The sequence below is a fragment of the Amblyomma maculatum genome, chromosome 11 (assembly GCF_055883805.1).
Source record: "Amblyomma maculatum isolate TAMU_Amacu chromosome 11, ASM5588380v1, whole genome shotgun sequence".
Lineage (NCBI taxonomy): Eukaryota > Metazoa > Arthropoda > Arachnida > Ixodida > Ixodidae > Amblyomma > Amblyomma maculatum.
In genome coordinates this window covers 29540534-29562575 of record NC_139354.1, presented here as the reverse complement: position 1 = coordinate 29562575, position 22042 = coordinate 29540534, and the positions used below count along the sequence as shown (strand labels likewise).

Genomic DNA, 22042 nt, shown 5'->3' with positions numbered 1-22042 from the left:
TTACCAGCCAAGTTAGCATTGACAGTAATGTTTCTTTCTCCACAGAAGCCAAGCATGCCCACATCCTTTGTGGCTGGCACTGTCTTGCAAATGCTTATATGAACTATCAGAAGATAAGTTTGGAACAAGCTGCCCAAGGCAAATTGCTGTAATAATTGATGCCCTGAAGCAACTATAGTGGGTGACTACTTGACGACCAGGAGGGCTGCGGTTTGCTTAGTTGCACCACAACAGATATTAATTCTGCGTGTGCCACGAAGTACGAAGTATGCAAGCCATAAAAAGTGTTTTGCAACAAAGTAATCGCCTGTAATATTTTATACACGTTAATGTTCAAATGCAGGCATCCTCAGCAGAGGTATCTGAAGTACATGTTGCTAAGGTAGCTTTTTATATCTAAAACATGAAGACAACCTTCTGTCATACAGTGAGCTGGATGGTGCACAAATGGCATGCAATGCAGCTGCATTTGGCAGATGGTACACAGGTGCAGAAAACGTTACAAGGACTGGGGACTTGCATATTGATGAACTGGGAAGTTGGCCAACACGCAGTGATAAGTTTGAAACACCTGGGACGAAGCCGCTCGTGTCATGCAAATACTAAAGCTACTGACAAGTTTAAGGGAGATCAAAGGTTCCATGTCTAGTTCATTCACTTAGACAGGTTGCATAAGAGCAACAATAGCATGGCAGCGAGGCGACAGCTTTGGGTCAAACAGCCTCACTATGTGCGCCTCGGCCACCGTTGGCCACTGTTCGAGCAGGAACACAAGTCTGTCCAGGAGCAGCAAGGCTTCAATGCAGCCCGCCCAAGCGACGCGAAGTCTGTGGAAGGCACACAGCTGTCTCCTCTGCTCACCTGCATACTGTCGCTCTAAGATCTCTGCCTCTGCCTGCAGTGTGGTCTCGTTCTCGATATCACGACCCAGTCTCTGCAGCCCCTGCCGCGCGTACTCGAGGAACGACTTGGCTCCGACCACACGACCCACACGCCGTCCGGATTGCCGCTCTTCCTCCGTCAGCAGTACCTGGAGGAGGGCCCTCCAGAAGAGAGTGTCGCTGCTTTCCTGACGTCGGTCGGCACACTGGGCGGCCAGCATGCGCGCGTTGCGGCCGGGGTCGTGGCAGCCGCGGTCATTGAGTAACGTCGACATGGGGAAACCCGCGGGCGGCTCCATCAGGTGGTAGCAACAGCCAACGAGACACAACCCTCGCACTCTGGGCGCCGCCCGCAAGGCCAGCCGTAAAGCGCTGGGCGCCAGATCGCCGCACGTATGAAGACCGCATACCATGATGCCTTCGCCGTTTTCGCCACCGTCGGCACCCACCACGTCGAAGCTTTCGTCTACGACTGCCGTGAGGGTTTCCAACTGTGGTGGTATCGTCGTCTGCTGAGCCGCCATTTTGGCTGCACGTTCGCGGGCGCTGCGGTTTCTCGCGTCCGAGCTGTCGACGGCGAGCACACGAAACGAGTGCGGAGGCGCGCACAGCCGCGCGGCCAAGTAGCCCTTGCCGCTGCCCAGGTCCACCAAGCGGCGGACGCCTAGCTTCGCGGCCAGCGAGGCGACCAAGTCGGCCATGGCGTCTACCTCGTGCTCCTTCTTGGGGCTCATGCCGCGGCCAGCGCCCAAGAATGTAGTCAAGCAGCCGTCCGCCGGGTGCAGCAACAGCAGGCCGCTGCTGCTCAGCGCCCCGAGCGAGGCCAAGGTGTAACGCTCCAGCTGGAGCGCCAGGCGTTGCAGCGCTGGTACGCGGCCTTCCCTGCACCAGCAAAGGATGCAGGTGCCATGTTCACTAGAGAAGCGCACAAGGTTACTGAAGCGTGACCTCTGGCGTGTGCAGCCTTTGTCCAAAAATTACCCACGATTACGTTACTTCCTAATACGAAATTTGAGCGCAGCTCATTACCTGTTTCTCCTTTTCGATAGATTGAGGCAAAGATTTCGAGCAAGACACGTATGTACAATTACAGAAAAACCTTTTTAATGTTTCACACGCATTCCTTGAAGAAACACTCCACTTACAGTTCTTGGCTGTCATGAAAGAAGCTTTGTGGTCGGAAAAATGAACAATTGAGTTATCGGGAGGTTGCGGGAAGCAGCGCGTGGGCCCATAGGAACGTTGAGCGACGAACATATAGCTGTGACTGACTGATGCCCCTGACGCCGCTAGCGAGTGAGGACGGGATGCACGCACCGTGATACGCTGATAGCGAGCCGGTGCTTCGGCAACCGGAGAGTACCCTCGCCGCCACGCAGGAAGAGGGGGGGGGGGGACGCCTCCTCTTTCTGCATGGCGGCAATGGTGTTCTACGCAATCACGTTGTCTTGACTCGCTAGCGGCATCAGCCGGTCGCTGCTAGCGCTGCCTCCGAAGCCGCCCCCTCCCCCCCCCTACCTCCCTTTCCTCGTGTTCTCCGGTTGCTGCGCGCGCCCGTGCCCCCATCGTTCGCCGCTGAGTGTTGCGAGGCTCCGGTTGCCGAAGCGCCGGCTCGATCTGGGGGGATGAAAGGGGTGCGGAGATGGTTACGAGGCCGACGACGCCGCGAAATCCAGGAACGGGCGCCAAAGAGCTGCGCTCTAAAATCTGCAGCCCAAGGCCCGGTCGGGTTTTCTTCTACCAACTCCCTGCACCGACCTCCTGTAGAAATGGAACACATCGCTGTCTTGCTCAAGCCAAGCTATACGTAGTTGTATAGACGAGCATGGAAACATTACTAATTGTCTCGAAATCCAGCAAATTGGGGAATGCTGTCCATATATAAAGGATATATGTACACTGACAGCATTCCTCGATTTGCTGAAGCGTGGTGCCGTATAGTTCTAAGGGTTCACAGAATTAACTTGTTTTCGTCCCTCTGCAATGCCCTAGTATAAAAGGATCTACAGTGAACGCGGTGGCCCGAGACTTTTGAAAGCGCCGCTATTGTAATTGATCTCTCTCGGCGTGGTCCTTCGATGGCCCGCCGCAACAGTTGATCAGTTTCCATAAAAGCTCACCTTACTGCGTGTGTGGACCTGAGCGGCCGCACTTGAGCTACATTTTAATGGAATTTCGTTTAATAAACCGTCGTCAAGAACACCCGAGCACAGCAGTCTTGCAACGATGCCGGCGGGCAAGTTCGCTCTCATAATTCATTCTCGCGATCGCGTGGTCTGCTTCCAAAATGTCACGAAGAAAAGCAACCGTTCCACGATACTGCGGCCCAAGTAGGTCACATCAATTATTGCTACTAGTGCTACAAAGCACTTCCTTTGTTGTGATAACGAAACATACAATCAATACCCTAAATGCACATTGTGGTAGTTTCGCTGTTTTCGCACGCTACGCTACATAATACAACACAGACGGTCGCGGCACCTACCGAAGACAACGAAATACTTAAGAGCACGCACGACGGTAATGAGCTCTACCGTGTAAATCATTTACGAGTAGATGTCGCCAGTATCGCTGAAACGCGCAATGCGCAGGGTACCAGCTAGCAATAAGTTCCCTACCTCACGCATTCAAGATTCATAAACTCCTGGGTTCCCAAGCACGCAAGCTCCTGGTCGGTCAAACTTAGGAGGTCTCTGCCGACATCGTCGTCCACGAGGCGTTCCCAGTGCTTCTGTGTGTAGAAATCCACCATGTGGGCATTGATGAATGAGCTGTGCTTCTCTACGAAATCCGCTAGTCCGCTAAGCGCGGACTGCAAGTTGACCAGTCGCGGCGAAGAGACCGACATTGCCAGAGCTAAAACCGCCGAGCGCTTCGACTGGTGCACTGTAAATAAACTTTGAGCATCTAACGCTGATCGGTGGTTGTCAGTAGTTGCGATGCGGCTAGGATTACAACGAGTTTGGACATTTCAGTCATTAGGGAGACTAGCGTCATTTGTAACAGTCGTCTCGAAAGAAATAGTTGTGTCACACCGTTCAGTCGGAAACATAGCAAATCCGTTACTCGCGCAGCGGCGCTAGTGCTGCTAGAGTTGTTTTATCGTGCGGCAGCCCAACATGCGCAGCATGCAGACTCTCCAACTTTTAAAGTTTTAACCCCAGTGATTTCAGCTGTACAAAAGCTTGTATTCGAATAAATTGCACATAAATGTCTTAATATACGTTTCTATGATTGCACGTCGTTGTCTTTAGTCACCAGATGCCGCGTAAAACGCATAGTTATTTTTTTCCGCAATGCGCTGCCGTTCTGTCCAACTTTTGGTAGAGCCACTAGGGGCTTCTGAGATGCCAAGGTGCTCAGCAAGTGGTTGTTCAGCAGCCACCCGGAGGAGAGAGCGGTGTTTACAGAGTGCGTGCTTCTTGTGGTGGTGTCCGCGGCAACTCTTTGCTTCTGCCGCGGTGCTTTCGGTGGGCCTCCTTCACCCGTGACGCTCGCTCACGGCGCGGGATATGCGTCTCGTCCCTGCTTGACCGGCGACCGTGATCGCCCCCACGAGAAACCCTGGAGGGCTCGGCCACCCGCCGCCCGGTAAGGGTCCCCCCCTACACCAATTTCAGTGTCCGAGTCTGGTGATTTTCGCCTTACGCCAGGAAACCGGATCTTCATCGCGGCGGCCCTGCTCTTGAGCGCACCCCTCGATCCTGTCGCGTTGGCAGTCCTCCGTCCAGGGCAGTCCTCTGCGCGTTTGTCGCCTCTCGCTACGCGCCGAAAAAAGCAACACTGCCAGCTCGACCTTCGAAAAAGAAAAAAAGAAAAAGGCAGAGAAGTGCAGCCAGGAATGGTAAATTACCGGCTCGCTCGTACCCCCTCGACGCGCAGTTGGCGCTCCTCCCCTCGTGGCTTGCCTTTTGTTTTTCCTTTCCTCGTGAGCCGTGAGTGCTGCATAGGAGGAACGGAGTCAACTTTGCCGTCAGTACTTCGTGTTCGGCCCTTAAGGATTGTGGTTTCACGCTTGTCGGACACGGGCCGAACTGGGGAAAGTACGGGCTGCCAACATATAGCTGACCGACCAAGCTGCGCAAGTTTATTTCGATGTTGCTGCTGGGTTCATGTGTGGTCGTTCAGTGACATTTGCTGCGAGACGAACGTTTCGTTCCCACGTGGACCGACTTTTCTTTTTGGCACTTGTTCCGTCTTCTGTGACCTCCGTCTCATTGATAGACAACATTCAGGGCGCCCGACAACCTAGCCGCGCGTGGCAGACAAAAAACAGCTGGCAAAACCGGACTTGGCCGCGCGCTGAGCTTTCGGATGCCTTTCGGCATCCGTTCGCGTCAACCGCCGCAGCTCGCAAGTTCAGCTACCCTCATCGAGCCGCTGTTTCTTTATTTATTTCTGAAAAAAGAAAGAAAACGGGCTTGTTCGCTGCGAAATGGCTGGCGCATTGCGTTTCAGCGGTCATGTGTAGAGCAGGGTAGAAAGCAGTTTGACGCGTTCTTATTTTGTTTTGATCCACTGAAGATCGCAGCATGCACACGTTTGAATGGGGCTACATGGACAAGAGAGCGCTTCGCTTGGGCGATTTTGTCAAGGTCTTGACCGTCACCTTAAGCTGGCCGAAATGTGCACATTCGTCGGCATACTCCTAAAAAAGCAAAGTCGGCCTAGATTAAGCGAAATGGGCTGAGCAACGCAGGTGGGTGTAGTTGCATGCTGCATCAGGGAATCGGAGGCTGCCACTTTAGTCGTACGGAAAGTTGAAAAATGAAGTGTCACCTGCATTTGTTCCGTGACACGACGTCCGCGCGTCGTCTCGACCTTGAATACTATAAATTTTCGGTTTCGCAACCAACCGAGCGCTACTTCGCTGTCCCGTAATCGTCATTTGCCGTGTCTGCTTTCTTTTACTTCTCTACTTCTTTGCGGCGCAACTTGGCGGAAGTCGCACGAAAGCACGCTCCGCCCCCCTCGCCTTGCTTTCCCTCCCCCTTTTCGAGGCGATGCTGCTGCCGATACATTCGGAGCCTTTTTGAGAACCGATCGAGAGGAGTATCTCCGTCAGCCGAGACGAGTATTTGAACTTTGGAATATTTAGCTGACCCAGCGGGCAAAGTGCCGTTACGCTCGGTTGCTCAGTCGGTCATTCGGTGGCGTGCGCCGTCCGCGAACACTGGACGAAGAGCACAGGCCCGTAATCGCGTGACGAACGCAGCTGTCGCCGTTCTCAGCGCTCGTCCCGCGCGAGAATCGCCGGTGCGTGCGGGCCAATTCGCGCCATCTGCCGAATGCAACCTCCCCTTTCCCCACAGACTGATGCAGCGCTATTTCTGGTGCCAACCGATGTCCCTATGCGCCCCGCCTCCGTAAAATTTTTTTTGCGATATTTTTTTTCTAAGCGTACTACGCTTATTGCGCAATCAGATTAACCGCACTACAGGTTTTTCAGAATGAAAGAGGAATTGTAGTGTCTGGTTGAAGTTTAGCGCAATCTTCTGGCAGAGGTTAGTTGGTGAAATTCGTTCATCTTTAAAGTTGCGCGAATGAGGCAGGACAGCGGAGACACACACACACAAATTGCAGTATCTTGAAAGTATCTTGTATGGACAGAGTGGTACAACATAGTAGAGTGGGGATGTTGTTCTCTCGTATAGTCTGTTTCAATTCTTTTGAGTCGAGCTCTATATAAATGAAAAAAAAAAAAAAATAAGCAGGTAGTGGCTGCAAATCCAGACAATGAAAGGGACAATTAGGTTGGGATGGAGCGCATTAGGCAAGCACTCTCAGATATTGAATGGCAGCTTGCCAGTGCCCCTTGAGAGGGAATTATATAGCAGCTTTGCTGGTTGTTAGCGGGGTTTAACGTCCCAAAGCAACTTGGGCTGTGAGAGACGCCGTAGTGGAGGACTCCAGAGATTTAAACCACCTGGGGGTCTTTAATGTGCACTGACATTGCACAACTCACAGGCGCCTGCCTTTCCGCCTCCACCAAAAAGCGGTCGCCGAGGCCGGGATTCGAGCACCCTAACCACTACGCCACCCCGGCGGGGAATATAGCAGCTTTGTCTTACCGGTACTCACCTATGGGGCAGAAACATGAAGGCTAATGAAAAGGGTTGAGCACAAACTGAGGACAATGCAGAGTGTACATAGAACAAATGCAAATTGATGACATTCTAGACGAAATGTAGAATAAGAAACTGGCATGGGTAGTACATGTTATGTGAATGCGAGATAACCGATGGTCTCTAAGATAGCAGAATGAATTTCAAAGGAAGGCAAGCGCAGCAGGGGGTGGAAGAAACTTAAGTGGGCTGAAATTAGGAAGTTTGTGGGGATCAAGTGGATGCAGCTAACTCAGAGCCAAGACCATTCTGAGTTTCGAATCCTTGCTATCCTCATGGTAAATGTTTCATAGTCTCATTGATGGATGATGCCTTTTTTCTAGGATTCTTTGCTTTGGTGGCTCTTGCTTCTTTTTTTTTTTCTTCTTCAGTGTCACATGGGGGTTGGCTATCATGTAAAATCTACTTGTGGCTGTCAATAAATTTTCGGTACTTCGTCACCTGTTCTGCCCGCCTTTGTTTTATTCTTGTGTTTTAGCTCTGCTTCCCCTGATCATGTAAACAGACCAACTAGCCCCACTCACAACTCTAGTAGGTTATTGGGAAATCTATTCAAAATACACCAGTACCATATATTAATGAAATCAAAGAGCAGTGTGTTGATACTTTTATTGTGTATTAATTAAGCATGTTTAGTTTACATTTGTGTTTAACTGCATTGACTCTATATTCCCTTTCGATTTCCAGCACAGTAGTGGCTTCCACCTTAATCTACATTTAGATTGGCAATAAAAGGTCTGCGTCGTTTCTATACAAATGACATGGGGTCTCTGGTAGAGCGCTCACTATAGTGTCCAGAAATTAAGTGATAGTCTTGATAACGTCACTACGCATTAACCTTTGTCTGTCCCAAGATAGAAGCAGCTTTTTGCGTCAGGTGTTCATATACACATGATGCTTCCTGTCTGCTAGGTAGTGTTGACGAGTTTAAGTGGTGTATTTATTTCTTGCATGGGCTCGTACAAAGGTGTTTCAGATGGGGCACTTATGACACATTTTATGCAGGTGGACGGGATGGTAGAGATGCAAGAATGTTTTTTTTTTTCCCCTATTTAAATAATTATGCTTTGTGTTTGCTGAGCGTGAAGTAGGACATATACCAATGTGGCTTTCAATTCATTTTCTTTCTGTTCTTTAATGATGGTGGCACTTTTACCAAGCATTTTTTGCATTGTTACTTTCAATGCAGCAAAACAAACCTAGTTCATCATATTCTTTGTCTTCTTAGATGCATAGGTAGTCATATGCTATCTGATTTTGGCACTCCATGTTTTTTTTTTGTGTGTGTTTTTGTTTTTTGTAAACCAATTTATCTTTTTATCTCGTGTAGCTGGAAAGGTTTCATTCCCACACATGAGCATTTGTGCTTTACCAAACGCACAGGAGGAAGAAGTCACGTTCAGGTGTCAGTTTCAATAATCATTGTTTGGTTGCATTCTGTTTGGAGAGCTCTTCAAAAAGAAAAAGGTGTACAGCCATCAGTAAATGAATACTGTGCATTAGAGTGTTTGGCACCATGTGATGCCCGCTGAGAGGGGTCTCATTGAGAGAAAGCTTTGAAATAAAGTCTGAAAGTTTTGTGCTACTAGAACATTTTTGAGCCAGGTTAAATCAATGTCCTTGCGCATTTCATCGTTGTGCTGAACGTGCCAAAAAGCAGGGCACTGACATTGTCATTTTTTTTTTTATATATATACTGTGGATACCATCAGGGATTGTAACAGGAAGGGCTGTGAGCATATGTACACTAAAGCTTAAAAGCATACATAGTAATGCATGATGTAGAGTGTTAAATACAGCTTACAACGATTGAAAAAGAAAAAAAGGGTATATTACATATATTAATTACATGATTACAGATAACTAGTACTAAAGGCTTATGACAAGAAATATTTCAGTCGCAGTGTCAGTGACAGAATCAGTATTGTTTCTAATTACAATGAAGGCACAATCAAGGTTTAAAATACAAAGGAGAAAATCAACTATAATGAATTCACAACTTGAATCGGGCACAAACAGGCGAGTAAAAATAACAAGAGAACAAGGAAGCATGTCAAAATGCAGCATATCAGCGCTGCAGGCAAAGTGTGTACACCTGCAAGGGTGCTGAGATGGATGTAAGATAAAGGGTGTAAAAGGAATGGGTGTAAGATGTGATGGATACCCTGCACCTGATTTGACCCGGTGTCACACCGCAGGCCATGGAGCTGCCGGTGCTGAACGTGGCCGGTGAGGTGACCTTCCTGATGCAGGCAGGAGTGATCCGGGACACGGTTACCATCGATGCCGGAGAGATGAACCTCAAGTCTCTCAAGGACACTGCATGCAACTTTGTCCACAAGAGGGTACCACTGTCCCGGCTTTTTTTTTTTGTGCCTGCATGTTCCATTTCATCTTTTCTTCCTTCTTATATTAGGTTTGCTCCTTTGTTGAGGCTGAATAGTGTTCGTTCGTCACTTGCCACACATAGGAGGGTTGGAGTGAGGCACCATTCTGGGTCATGCATATAACATACTACCCTGTGTATGTCGCATTCTGAGCTTGTTGCCTCTGCATAGAGCAGTAGTTATGTTTAGAGAGAACACTTAAACATTACTGAAATAATATTTGCAATTGCAAAATTGAGTACCATTGGCAGTTCAGCAGTTTAATTGTCGGCACAAAAGCAGAATTGCAGGATAACCGGCCGACAGACTGGACAGGGCACATTGTCCCCGAATTCTTCACATATCTTTGCAAAGGAGCAAGTCGCCAACTGACCCAGTTTTGTTTGATCTGTTTAATACCAGAAGAATAGCCAAATGGCTTCCATTGCTGACATATTAAACTATAGTCCTCAAGTTCTTAGTGTAACTTCAATTGGTGAACACTAGTAAAGCATTGCCATGCTTAGCAGAGTACCAAATTTCGCAGCAATTTCAGCAGTGAGGGACGGCTTTTTGTGGAATTTGTTAAGCCTGAAAAACTAGTGTGAACTTTGAGTACTGCAGCACAGGGGGTTTAGGTTAGGAGTGATGTTTCTATGCCCATTGCTCCTCATTGCCTGCAGCTGGTCTGGGTTGCAACATCTGCCGCATGGACAAATTGCCAGTTTCGGTGCATTGGTACCTGATAGCAGTCATCCATCCTTTCGGGGCAGCCCAGGGACATTAATGATGTTCTTACGACACATTAATGATGTAGGGCCGAGAACAGCAATCATCTATCATTGACATGTGTTCAGACGACATTGTGCTGGGCTCACTATGATTCTGCAGCTGTTGTGGCTGGTGGGCCACCCTTGGAAATGCAAGCACTTGCGTGAGCATATACGGGGACTTGTTTGGAGCTGCCTAGGTAGATGTTGCGTTCGTGTGGTGCACCTCACAGCTGCCCGAGCATGGCCTGAACCGGCTGAGCGAGCGGCTGCTGCTGTTCCGGCACGACTACAACAGTGAGAACATCCTGCTGCCCATCAACGCTGCTTCCGACGTGGCTGAGGGCACCCTGGTGGAGATCGTTGTCTCGGGTGAGTTGCGGAGGGAGATAGATCTGCATTTGAGGGTCACGGTTGACTAAAGTGACGGGAAAATATTTAATGGGGAAAAGCTTAAAGCTTGACCTGACTAGTGAAAATCAGGTCTCCTACTAAGGCACTTTCTTATACTTTCTGAAAAGGAAAAAAAAGAAATGAAATTGAAATTAAATTCAGCAAATAATGGATGAGATGAAACTGAGGTGAAATATATCAATTTACATCCTCTTGAACACAGCCAGCTGGTTAGAGAAAGTGGTGTAGTGGTAACATGAAAAGTGCTGTTAGGAATTGAAAGCGATTGAAGATGTTGGTGACCACCTATAGGATTCCCAAATTTTGTTAAGTAAGACTTTCAGTCTTAATTTCGTGCTAACTTGAGCTATATTGTCGTACTTTTGAAGTAAAACCAAATTTCCAAGTTTACTTTGAATCTGTGGGTAGGAGTCCTTTTGTTTAACATTAAGTATCTTATAACCGGCCACAGCATTTATGCAGCTGTTGTTGCTCCTTTGTATGCAGCAGTAATGAAGTAATGTGCACAGCATTTGGCCCGCAACATTTGGCAACAAATGCATAGAACGTTTGTACAGAACAACCCAGCTTGTTAAGCTTTTGCTTGCCGGAGAGATTCTAGCTATTTTTTTATGGACGCAGATCTGTCTCTTAGTGCTTCGGTTAGCTTTCCCAAACCACTCTTCTTTCATGTAGAGCTCACCTGAAGAAATGAGAGCTTTTAAGTCACCAAAAACCTTTTGTATTCCTGTGTTTCGTAAACAGTTTGCATTTGCTGTTCAGTTTTCGGCTGCTTGCATTTGTGGAATTCCATGCATTTTCAAAACGGCCTTCTAAACCTGCTGTTCTTTCTACTTTATCGAGGTTTTGTTTGCTTTCAGGAGGCTAAGTAAAATTAATTGTTGACAGTTACTTTTGGTTGTGTTGTTTTTCCCTCTTTGCGGGAGAGGGACAGATGATCGGGGCTCTGGGCCCATCGGGCTTGTTGGATCAATACAACAACTTAGAAAAACTAGTGATGTGTATCTAATGTTGTTTTCTTCAATGTTTACATGGGGTGCAGCTAACAACCCGAGTGATGACGTCCAGATCCGGCCGCACTCGCTAACGGTGCACTCATACAAGACGCCCACCTTCTGCGACTTCTGTGGCGAGATGCTCTTTGGCCTCGTCCGGCAGGGGCTCAAGTGTGAGGGTGAGCACTGTTGTCTATTTGTCTATCTATTCATGGTATGTTACAGGCTCTAGACAGGGAATCATACAAGATAATGCACCTGGAACAGTGTAATGAAAGAGATGAATATATGCAGTGTAGCATCAATAAATGCAGTGAAAGCTAGGATAAAGAAAAATACCTCCGGAGAAAATGCAGAGAAAAAAAAGATTGCTGCAGTAACTTGAACATACTAGAGAAAGACACGGTACTTCAGTGCAATGTGCAAACACGATTGATACTTAGAGAAAGTACATATAACAGGGATACTAAGTGCCCAGGAATATTGGAAATATGGTACACCTCAGAGAAGGAAAAAGGCCTAAGAAGCAGAACGTAAGCAAATGCTGTGTCAGTGTGGAAAATGCTTGTTCGTGTTATCTATAGAATGATCAAGCTCAGAAGCAACAGTAAATTTGGGGAGACGACTGATCACGACGATGGCACGAGGAAGCACAGATGTGAAAATGGCGTCATTCAAAGGAGGATTGACTGTCAACGTTGCGATGCTATCGAAACTAAGAATGAATTGAGTTGCGTGATAACTGCGGAGAAATTGTCCCGCACAAATTTGCTAGAGTGTGACGTTAGTGAAATTCAAACGGTAAAGCGCACTGACATTTTGCAGGAAATTTTTTGGAGAGACATGGAATGTATGTTGAGTAGCCAGCCAGCATGACACATATCTTATGCTCTAGTTTACCTCGCTGTTTCTGACTTGTGGTACATTATCAGCATAGAGGGCTCTTCAATTGAGGGATCCGACCCGGGAAGGTCTCTTAATTTTGCTTTTAAATAAAGTTTATTCTCTCTCTCAAGCGTAAGAGGCCATGACTGTGCTCATGCCCTTCCCTAACGGGCCGATCTTTTCTTTCTTCCTAGTGAATTAAGGCCAACTTGGCTGAAAGTTGATGGAATGGGGAAATAAAAGTTGCAGCTGTTTAAACTCAGGGCTCAATGAGTGGTTGGTGTTAACTGATTCACGAAAGGCTTAACACAATGACAACACCACGTATGTTAGCCAATGCCCGTGAGTGGCTTCTGGATGGACATAAATAGTTGCAATGACCTATGAATGAATTGGTGGATTAATGACTGAGATGATTCCTGGGTTAGTGACTTCAGTTCCAGTTTGGTTGTCTGTGTTTTGCCTTCTCTAGAGGGTGAAGTCATTGGAGGACTAGTCATTGGAGGACTAGTCATTGGAGGACTAGTCATTGGAGGACTAGTCATTGGAGGACTAGTCATTGGAGGACTAGTCACTGGAGGGCTAGTCACTGGAGGGCTACTTATTTTAGTTAGTTTTGCTGTTCCCATTTCAGCAGTCTTGTTTGTGTCTCATTTGACGCTGCCAATACACAGGTTTCTTTTTCCTGTGGAGTGGGGCAGGGGGATGGGGCGGCGATGAGAGCACAGACAATGTCAAACTGGGGGAACTAGGCTAATATTTCTGGTGCGGTGAAATGTCCACCATTGCCTCCTTGTTCCCTCTCTGCACTTCTAGCAAAGCTTGCACTGAATTTGGTCCTTTCACGAACTTTTTTTATATATAATGGGGATTTTTGTGATCATTTGCTTTTACCTATAACGCTGACACTTAAGGTCTTGGTGGTAGCGCACTTGGAGGAAAGACCCAGAAAAAAAAGCTTGCTGTGCTTTCAGTCTTCCGCGTTCTAGGGCCTTAAGTAACTCTTGCAATTCACTGTAGTAAAATGACAGTTAATGTGAGAGGTTTTGCATACTGAGGAGAATGGGTGGCTGTCAACTGACTCCCTCTGTTTCTTTTTCGCATGGCTGCTTGTCGCAGGATGTGGACTCAACTTTCACAAGCGCTGCGCCTACAAGATCCCTAACAACTGCAGCCACACACGCCGGCGGCGGTCGTCCACCTCGATGTACCCTCGGAGCCCGACGGAAGCAGTCCAGCGGACTGCATCCAGTGCAGCTACTTTCAGTGATGATCACAATGCTGTGAGTCTTGGCTGGATGTATAACTTGTTGCTACCGACACCATTGTAGTATGATTTATTTTCTCTCTCTTCTTGAGATTTTATGTTCAAGGATTATTGTTGCTCTGTCGGGGATTTTTTTTGTATACAGTGCAAGCCGTCTTGGAGCACTGCTGTATGCTATGTGCCGTTCTTCAGGAATGTTTATTTGTACAGCAGTCCAGAATTTTTCAGGGCTTGTGCTAGCTGCGCAAATGTGAAAGGAATGAACTACATTTTTGGCTGAAGCATTTCAGCACATTTGCCAGCATGTGTCGAAAGTAGGTAGGACAGAACCGAAACAGAAGGAAGGTTAGCAGTTTTGCAGTAGCAATTCTGAGCCTGGAAGCATTCACCTCTTAACAGACACATTTCTTTCCAGAAAAGGTGCCAAAACAGTCGTTTTTTTTTATTTAAGGAAGTGGTAAATTGGTTGGTGCAAAGCATGAAAATTGTCCTAAAGAGTGTTCTCTCGTATATCAACCTTTATTTCTGGTATATTGAATTTGTGATGTTTGCTGGAAGGACCTTTGTGAACGTGTTGATAATGACAATGACCACGATGGTGTCTGTGTGCAGCTACTGTGCACAGGGAGCAGCAGTTCTTCTGGGTCGCGGGAGAAGCGGTCGCCGTCGCTGAATATGGGGCGTCCTGCGTGGGTGGAACGGGAGCTGGCGGGCCGCATCTGCATCCCGCACACATTTGTAGTGCACTCGTATGCAAAGCCGACAGTATGCCAGCACTGCAAGCGGCTGCTGAAGGGCCTCTTCCGCCAGGGGCTGCAGTGCAAGGACTGCAAGTTCAACGTACACAAGCGTTGCATGGACAAGATCCCCATGGACTGCACAGGGGAAGCACCCCGCGAGTGGGCCGACGCATGTAAGTTTTTGTACGCTCTAGGTGATGGGGGGACAGAAGCCAAGGCGAACCTGTTTTGTTGTTGGGGAATCGGGTAGGAAGCCAAGGCGAACCCGTTTCGTTGCAGTTGAATCAGGTAGGAAGACAAGGCGAACCCGTTTCGTTGCAGCTGAATCAGGCAGGAAGCCAAGACGAATCTGTTTCGTTGTTGTTGAATCGGTTAGGAAGCCAAGACGAATCTGTTTCGTTGTTGTTGAATCGGGTAGGAAGCCAAGATGGATCATTTTCGGTGTTGTTGAATCGGGTAGGAAGCCAAGACGAATCTGTTTCATTGTTGTTGAATCGGGTAGGAAGCCAAGACGAATCTGTTTCGTTGTTGTTGAATCGGGTAGGAAGCCAAGACGAATCTGTTTTGTTGTTGTTGAATCGGGTAGGAAGCCAAGACGAATCTGTTTCGTTGCTGTTGAATAGGGTAGGAAGCCAAGACGAATCTGTTTCGTTGTTGAATCTGGTAGGAAGCCAAGACAAATCTGTTTAGTTGTTGAATCGGGTAGGAAGCCAAGACGATTGTGCTTCATTGTTGTTTGGGTAGGAAGCCAGGACGAATCTGTTTCATTGTTGTTGAATCTGGTAGGAAGCCAAGACGAATCTGTTTCGTTCTTAATAGTTCATTTAGACGCCTGCAAGCAATAATCCAGTCAAAGTAAGGTTTGGAAGAAACAGTGCAGCACTTCTGAACCATGGTTCAAGAAAGATGTCCTCAGAGGAGCTCATTTTTGCTTGTCAGTTTGCAGTGATTCCTGCTAGCCTCACTGGCAACTGCACTGGTAGCCTCAGAAAACGGAAACTGAGGGTTTTTCTTTCCTGCATATGTGTGTTTGCCTTCCTATTAAAGAAAAGCAGCCAGTTTCGTCCTTTGCAGGTGTTGATTGTCTAATAATAATAATAATAATAATAATTCGTTCACAAGAAAAAAAAGGCACAGTATCTGTCACACTATTTGTGGACACCTGAACCACGCCATAAGGGAAGGAAGGGAGGTGGGAGTGAAAGTGGAAAGAGCCACAGTGGAGGGCTACGAAGTAATTTTGACCACCTGGGGATCTTTAAAGTCCATCGCATCCATCCGCATCCATCGAAACGCTGCCACCGTCGGTCAGGATCGAACCCGTGTACTCCGGCACAGTTGTTGGGCGTCTTACCACTGCACCATCTCGGCGGGGCTGTTGATTGCATGTCTAAGTGGCCAACTATGCACACCTCTGCTAACCATTAGAGGGAAAGCGGAGGCTGCCACCACAGTTAGGGTTGTCAGTTTTTGTGCACAGATGGGTTGCTAACTTTCTTTGTTGTGCTGTGCAGACCAGGACAACTCTGAAAGCAGCTCTGAGCTTGAGAACAATGGCGAGCGGGACAATGCGGAGGATGACTCGGACACAGAGAGTGAACAGCACGAATCACGGCCTTCGGCTCCGGATGGTCACGGGGATGAACTGCCCAAGGCCAACCTAGAGTGAGTAGTGCAATGATCGTGAAATATTGTTTGACAGGTTACCTTATTTGCAGAGATTGCATGGAGATATGTAAGCCAAGATGCTGATTGCTAAGTGGAGTAAGGCAGTGATGTTCAGTCTTTCAAAAAATTCGTTGATGCAATTAGGAATGGTCAAATATTTGAGTTTGGAATAGTTTTCAAATAACGCTTGCTGTTTGATTTGCACTGCACTTTCAATATTCAAACTATTCCCAAATAGTTAGCATGTCCAGTGTATCTAGCCCCAACACAGTTGAAAACTGCCTGTGAACTTGATTGTCACTACGTACACCTATAAGTGACTCTGCTTGTGGAGAACAGCATGAAGGATGAAGTTGCAACCCATGTGCACTGCTGCAGTTGTTTTGCAGCAACCGCTTTGATTGTCACCAATTTTTGTCAATTAGAACCTTGGAGCTAAGTTTCCTAGGCAATTGTACAAAAAGAATGCACGACAGACGTGACAGGCTCGAATCGAGCCCACACAACTACATTGCGTACAGTGAAATACGTGCACTCGTTCACATAACAGCGCGGTTCCATTTTCGCCCCTTTGCGATTTGCAACAGCATTTGCATGCTTAAGGTTCGTCACCGGGCTTGCAAGTTGGCGACCAAGGCTGAGCGGGCTACATGTTGTCATGAACACTGCATTTCGGGTGATATTCCACAAGAAACTAACGCTGCTGCTCTTTTGTTAAAGAGATGCCCACCTTATAGTGCTTCATGGCAGCATTCAGTAAACTTTTTTTTCCATGTGAACAATAAGTCAGACTGTGATATTAGACTTTTTCTTTTTTACTGTCAACATTCGTTATCAAATAATCGTAAAGAAAGTATTGCTTAACGGTTCCTGCTTTTATTCTAATAAATTTGCTTTTCTCTGGCCATAGCTCATCGATGGTTTCATTGGTATTTGAAGAATATTAATTTCAATTTGCAGTCATATATTAATATTTCAATTTTTCTTTGAATCCAAATTCTGTTATTTCTAGAGCTGTAGTTATTAATTTTCCCAGAGAGCATAGTATACAGTCATTATTAATTATTTGAGGCGTATTTGTAACGCAGTTCGAGTTCTCATTGTTGGCAGTCAGTCAAGGAATACACAGTTTTCCTGATAACAGCAAATTTGCTAGGCATGTCTACTTAACAAGAATTTTCATTAGATGGCGCCAACGTTTCCAGCAGGAAAAATCTTGTTACTGTGGAGAGCAGCGCTTCAGGTGCATTGTCATACGGCCGAAAAATTTGGAAGGACACAGCTATAGACACTGTGCCCCTGTAGTCTCCTTCGTTCCCAAGAGAAGTCTAGTAGCAGTCCCAGCAATCCACTATATCCTGCCTTTGAGCAGTAATGGCCCTCTCTCTGTTTTTCTTGTGCAGTCGGTTGGGCACTTATGCAGTGTTTGTGCGGTGACGGTCTTGTCTCCGTTTTTCCTGCGCAGTGGTACGGGTGGTTATCCTGCCTTTGTGCCGTAACGGCCTTTTTTTCGTTTTTCTTGCACAGCGAGTCGGGCAGCAACAACATCCCGCTGATGCGAATCGTCCAGAGTGTGCGGCACACCAAGCGTAAGGGTGGCGCCAAGCTCTTCAAAGAAGGCTGGCTAGTGCACTGCACGGACCGGGACCCCGTGAGGCGGCGTCACTACTGGCGCCTAGACAGCAAGGCACTCACCCTCTTCCACTCTGACACGGGCTCCAAGTACTACCGTGAGATCCCCCTCGCCGAGATCCTGTCTGTGGACCCGCCACGGAGGCCCGACATAGGCTTCGAGCTGCGCACGGCTGCAGGCGCAACTTACCTGGTGGGTGACGACCGGGACCAGGCACGCCCCTGGGAGCTGGCTCTGCGCCAGGCACTCATGCCGGTCGCTCGTCAGGACGATGAAGGCAATGGCCAGCAAAATACGGTCAGTGCTCCCTGTCACGAAGGGCCTGAACAGAGTGTATCTGCGTTTGCAATGCATTGAATTATTGTTTGTGCGTTAACCGGCTTGCTCGATGCTGCCTCTGAATGCAGGACATCAGCCTGCGGTACCAGATCTTCCCAGATGAAGTTCTGGGGTCGGGTCAGTTTGGCATTGTGTATGGAGGTGGGTGTGTATATATTGTTCTTTGTGTGTGATTGTCATGCTTGCCATTAGATGGCGTTACGGATCACAGTGCTATGTGACACCGCACAAAATGTGCAAGCAGTACAGCTTTGTTCAGGATGTTGCTTGTTCACTTCATTGATATTGGTTTGTCGTGAATTGCGTCCTTTCTGGTGGGACCACTTTTGAGGGATTCTTACCCAAGGTTCCGTGTTTCTACCTTTGGTAGAAATGAATCGCGCATTCTGACAACTTTGGGTGACGATGCAGGCGTGCACCGGACGAGCGCACGGGCAGTGGCCATCAAGGTGATCGACAAGCTGCGCTTCCCCACCAAGCAGGAGGCGCAGCTGAAGAATGAGGTGGCCATCCTGCAGAACATCCGGCACCCAGGGGTCGTCGACTTGGAGAAGATGTTTGAGACTGCTGAGCGCATCTTTGTCGTCATGGAGAAGCTCAAGGGCGACATGCTCGAGATGATACTCTCCTCGGAGAAGGGCCGGCTCTCCGAGCGCACCACGCGTTTCCTCATCTATCAGGTGGGCAGTATACCCTCACCGTGCACTGCACAAAGCATGTAGGAGTGCTACAGGTCAAGAGTTTTGGCATGTTTTATTGTGGTCAGCTACACAGAACATGGAATGACTAGAGAGCAAAGTACACACAATAAACACAGCTGCAGTTTTATTAGCAATGCCTTTAGTTTTAATAAGAGAGAAGAAAAACTGGAAACAAATAAACACTGTGTGTAGCCGTCAAGAAGCACTCAGAAAAAAAGAGTTCTTTACTGGAGGAGGTTACTGTAGGTTGGCTCTCACATTACTTGGTGCTCCTAGGCGGTACATGTTTCAACCACTGCTTGATTGGTTTGATCTTTTTGCGTACAGAGTACCTTATTCACACAAGTATAGAGTGAGCTTTCTTTTTTCCCCTAGTTCGTCAGTTTAAGAACACATCTCACATTATAACTTCGTTGATATGTTATTGAAAAAAATGGGAAAAAAAAGCATATTATCCAGGTAAACTTATGATCTCAACCGCCTCATTTTGAAAAATTTAACTGCTGAATGAGGTGCAAAGTCATTTGGAATTGAGGCTTTCACCACATAAAAGCATAGATTAGCATTTATAGACATCCAGTATTCAGAGTTCCTTTTTTTTTTTTTTAAATCTAGCAGAATTCAGTCCATATTTGCATTGTTCTAAGCATGGAAGAGATTTAGTAACAATTAAATCCGGTTCGTAGAAGGCGATGACGAGCCGGGATCGCTTCCTTGGTTGTTTGTGGATGCTTCGCCCCCTTATATCAGTGACACGTGGAGGAGCCACTGCAGTGGCTTACAGGTGTCACGTTTTTGCTCAGACTCTTTCCCCCATACCCAGCCCGCTCGTATTCAAGCGAATAATTGTAGTTATCAAATGGTTCACCCCTATGCCCCTAAGGCACCACAAAGAAACAACCGCGTTTCTCCTCGTGAAGTCATGTTTTCGCTGGAACGGGCGCGTCGTACATTGGCTTGTTTGCTTTCTTTGATGCTTTGCCCCTTTGCGCTTAGACACTGCAGGAAAGCAACTGTGGCGGGTGAGCGCCGCTGATAAGTTTATGTCGCGAGTGCTCATTAGCGCATGCCCAGTAAAACATGTTATATGACCACAATTTGTCGAAATCTTGAACATAGTAACTGGGAAATCATGTTATCTGGAAGCATATTAACTTTTTCCAGTCATGTTCATCCTACTGATTCCACGATCGTCTACACAGATGCATCACGAACTCACGTCTGAGCAGCTGCTTACTAAATTGAGAGCTTCAGCGAGGTAGTGGCGCATACCATCAGTCCTTACATAGATCCTCCTCCTACAGCGACTCTCGAGACCCTACCAATAGTCACCAGTATTCAAGACCTCGCACAAGCACCCCCTAACCCTTCAGGATATACAATATACACTGATTCAATACAGGCTATATGCGCCATTCACACGGGTCGCATTCTTGAAGAACTGCAAGATGATCTACACAGAGCTCTCGCCAAACTGTCCCAACACTGTCACACTGAGGTGGATTCCTGGTCACGCTGGAATCCCAGGCAATGAGGTAGTTCATCGCCTTGCCCGCAAACTTCAGCACCGGGCACCTGGGATTCCCTGGCCTTATTCACCCACGTGAGACACTATTCTTCACTACAAAAAAGAAATCAACACTCACTATGACATTAGGGAAACTGTTCGTACACTTCCTCTTCCTGATAAATCCCTCACTACCACGCAAATACGCATACTTAGACGCATACAACTAAATACAATCCTTACTCCTGCGCGATCATTTCTATATCGAATCAGACATTCCCCCACATGCCCAATTTGTTCTGAACAAAATGCAAACTTAGAACACTACATGTTTTCCTGCCCTGTTGCAATACAGTCACCTCACTTTCCACACCCTCCTCCCCCAACCTGGCGGGCTTGGTTAGTCTCTGACCAGCTGAAGGACCAGTTGGCCTTGGTGACTCTGGCCCAGGACATTCTCGACGCTTAATAGTGCGTTGAATAAAGTTGTTTCCTCCTCCTCCCACTGGTAGAAAAATAGTGTAACTCTATAGGAGATGTTTTACTGCCCGCAATTTTGAGCGTATGAAATGGGAAATCGTATGAACCGGGAACGTATCGGCGAGGTTCCACTCTATTCGCACCTTTGGTTTGTATATAACACATTTCTTTACTTGCTGAAGACTGCTTTAGTGGCTTTCATCACAAGATTTGCGAGCAACCTTTCTGGCGACCTTGTCGCTTGGCACGCTGGGGTGCATATGTAGAGGGCAGCTTTGCACGAGTCACTGAGCTAAGAGAGTTGAGTGGAGTAGATAAAGAAAGAAGGGCGGATAGGCACGGAATTGGGCGTGAAACATGAAACAGTGGTGACACTTTACTGATTGTAGCAGCTGCTGCTGCATGGTAGTGGTGGTGATTATGATGATTTAAATGTTTTAGTATTGGTAGGAAAAAAGAAAGTTAGTGATAGGAAGGTTGATCAGATCCTTAGTCTGGAATTTCATTGGTTAGGATGAAGGATTTCAGGTGCGGTAAGTGGTCGATTCGAAATCGCCACCAGACCGGATGGGTACAAGTGTCACCCGGCATCAGAGCTCTGGGAGTCCAAGCTGTGCTCTTTCTAGGGCACACCAAATTTTGAACATCTCAGCCTGCAAAGGGGGTTAATGTTACTGTGCGCACACGGGCTTTCATGTTGAAGTTCAGTTATTCTAACCTGTCTGTCTAGACAGATTGCAGACTTAGACTCAGAGTTTCAGTGCTGTAAGAAGTCTTTCAAAAGTAGTTTTCTTGAAGGTATTGCTGTAGTCTTGGGCAAGTCTAGATTCACTTCTGATGGTTGGGCTTTGCTGGAAAGAAAATGGAACATGTCTCTGAAAAATTCTTTTCTGTCAAACCGTAGCTACTGCTCAAAATATTCATTTTACGCGCTCGTAGCTTTCCAGTGACGCGCTCGTAGCTTTCCAGTGATTTTTTTTTTCCTTTTCATGAGGTATCGAGCTCCAATGTCATATTATACAGTCGAACCTTCAATATAACAGAAGTCCTACGTGCAGCCGAAAATTTCGTTAAATCGCGAATTTCATTCATTTTCATTTTATTACCTTAAAAACCCCTTTCGGGGTATTACATAAGGGGTGGGTTAACAAATAAGTGAGATTTATAATGTTCGAATATGTGAAGTTACAGTTGTCGCAAATGTCGATGAAATGAAATGAAATTTCATTGCGTTGAGGTTGCTATGTTTTAGCTGCCCAAATGAAGTAACA

At 47.1% G+C, this 22042-nt stretch overlaps 2 protein-coding genes across 2 annotated transcripts in view; one reads left to right on the top strand and one right to left on the bottom strand.

Moving 5' to 3' along the window:
- Positions 1-363: 363 nt before the first annotated feature.
- LOC146173289 (putative methyltransferase-like protein 25) lies at positions 364-4006 on the bottom strand. The gene is made up of 2 exons (XM_084584781.1): positions 3500-4006; positions 364-1763 (listed from the first exon to the last, which is right to left on the bottom strand). The coding sequence occupies exons 1-2, from the start codon at positions 3727-3729 to the stop codon at positions 659-661; spliced, it is 1335 nt and encodes a 444-aa protein (XP_084440907.1). The 5' UTR covers positions 3730-4006; the 3' UTR covers positions 364-658.
- A 188-nt stretch (positions 4007-4194) lies between these two features.
- The window catches only part of LOC146173288 (serine/threonine-protein kinase D3-like), a 37747-nt gene continuing 19899 nt past the window's right edge, over positions 4195-22042 (top strand). The window contains exons 1-10 of the mRNA XM_084584778.1: positions 4195-4472; positions 9205-9351; positions 10376-10514; positions 11599-11730; positions 13556-13719; positions 14316-14616; positions 15958-16108; positions 17639-18041; positions 18152-18224; positions 18495-18763. Of these exons, the coding sequence (XP_084440904.1) occupies positions 9208-9351; positions 10376-10514; positions 11599-11730; positions 13556-13719; positions 14316-14616; positions 15958-16108; positions 17639-18041; positions 18152-18224; positions 18495-18763 (1776 nt within the window). The 5' untranslated portion in view covers positions 4195-4472; positions 9205-9207. The remainder of the gene's footprint in view (positions 4473-9204; positions 9352-10375; positions 10515-11598; positions 11731-13555; positions 13720-14315; positions 14617-15957; positions 16109-17638; positions 18042-18151; positions 18225-18494; positions 18764-22042) is intronic.

What these genes read in the sequence shown, in the direction of transcription:
- LOC146173289 (XM_084584781.1), bottom strand. Translation starts at nt 3,729, where the DNA reads ATGTCGGTCTCTTCGCCGCGACTGGTCAACTTGCAGTCCGCGCTTAGC. An exon ending in ATGAATCTTGAATGCGTGAG is followed by an intron (nt 1,764 to 3,499) that starts GTAGGGAACTTA and finishes TTGCTGGTGCAG; the next exon opens with GGAAGGCCGCGTACCAGCGC.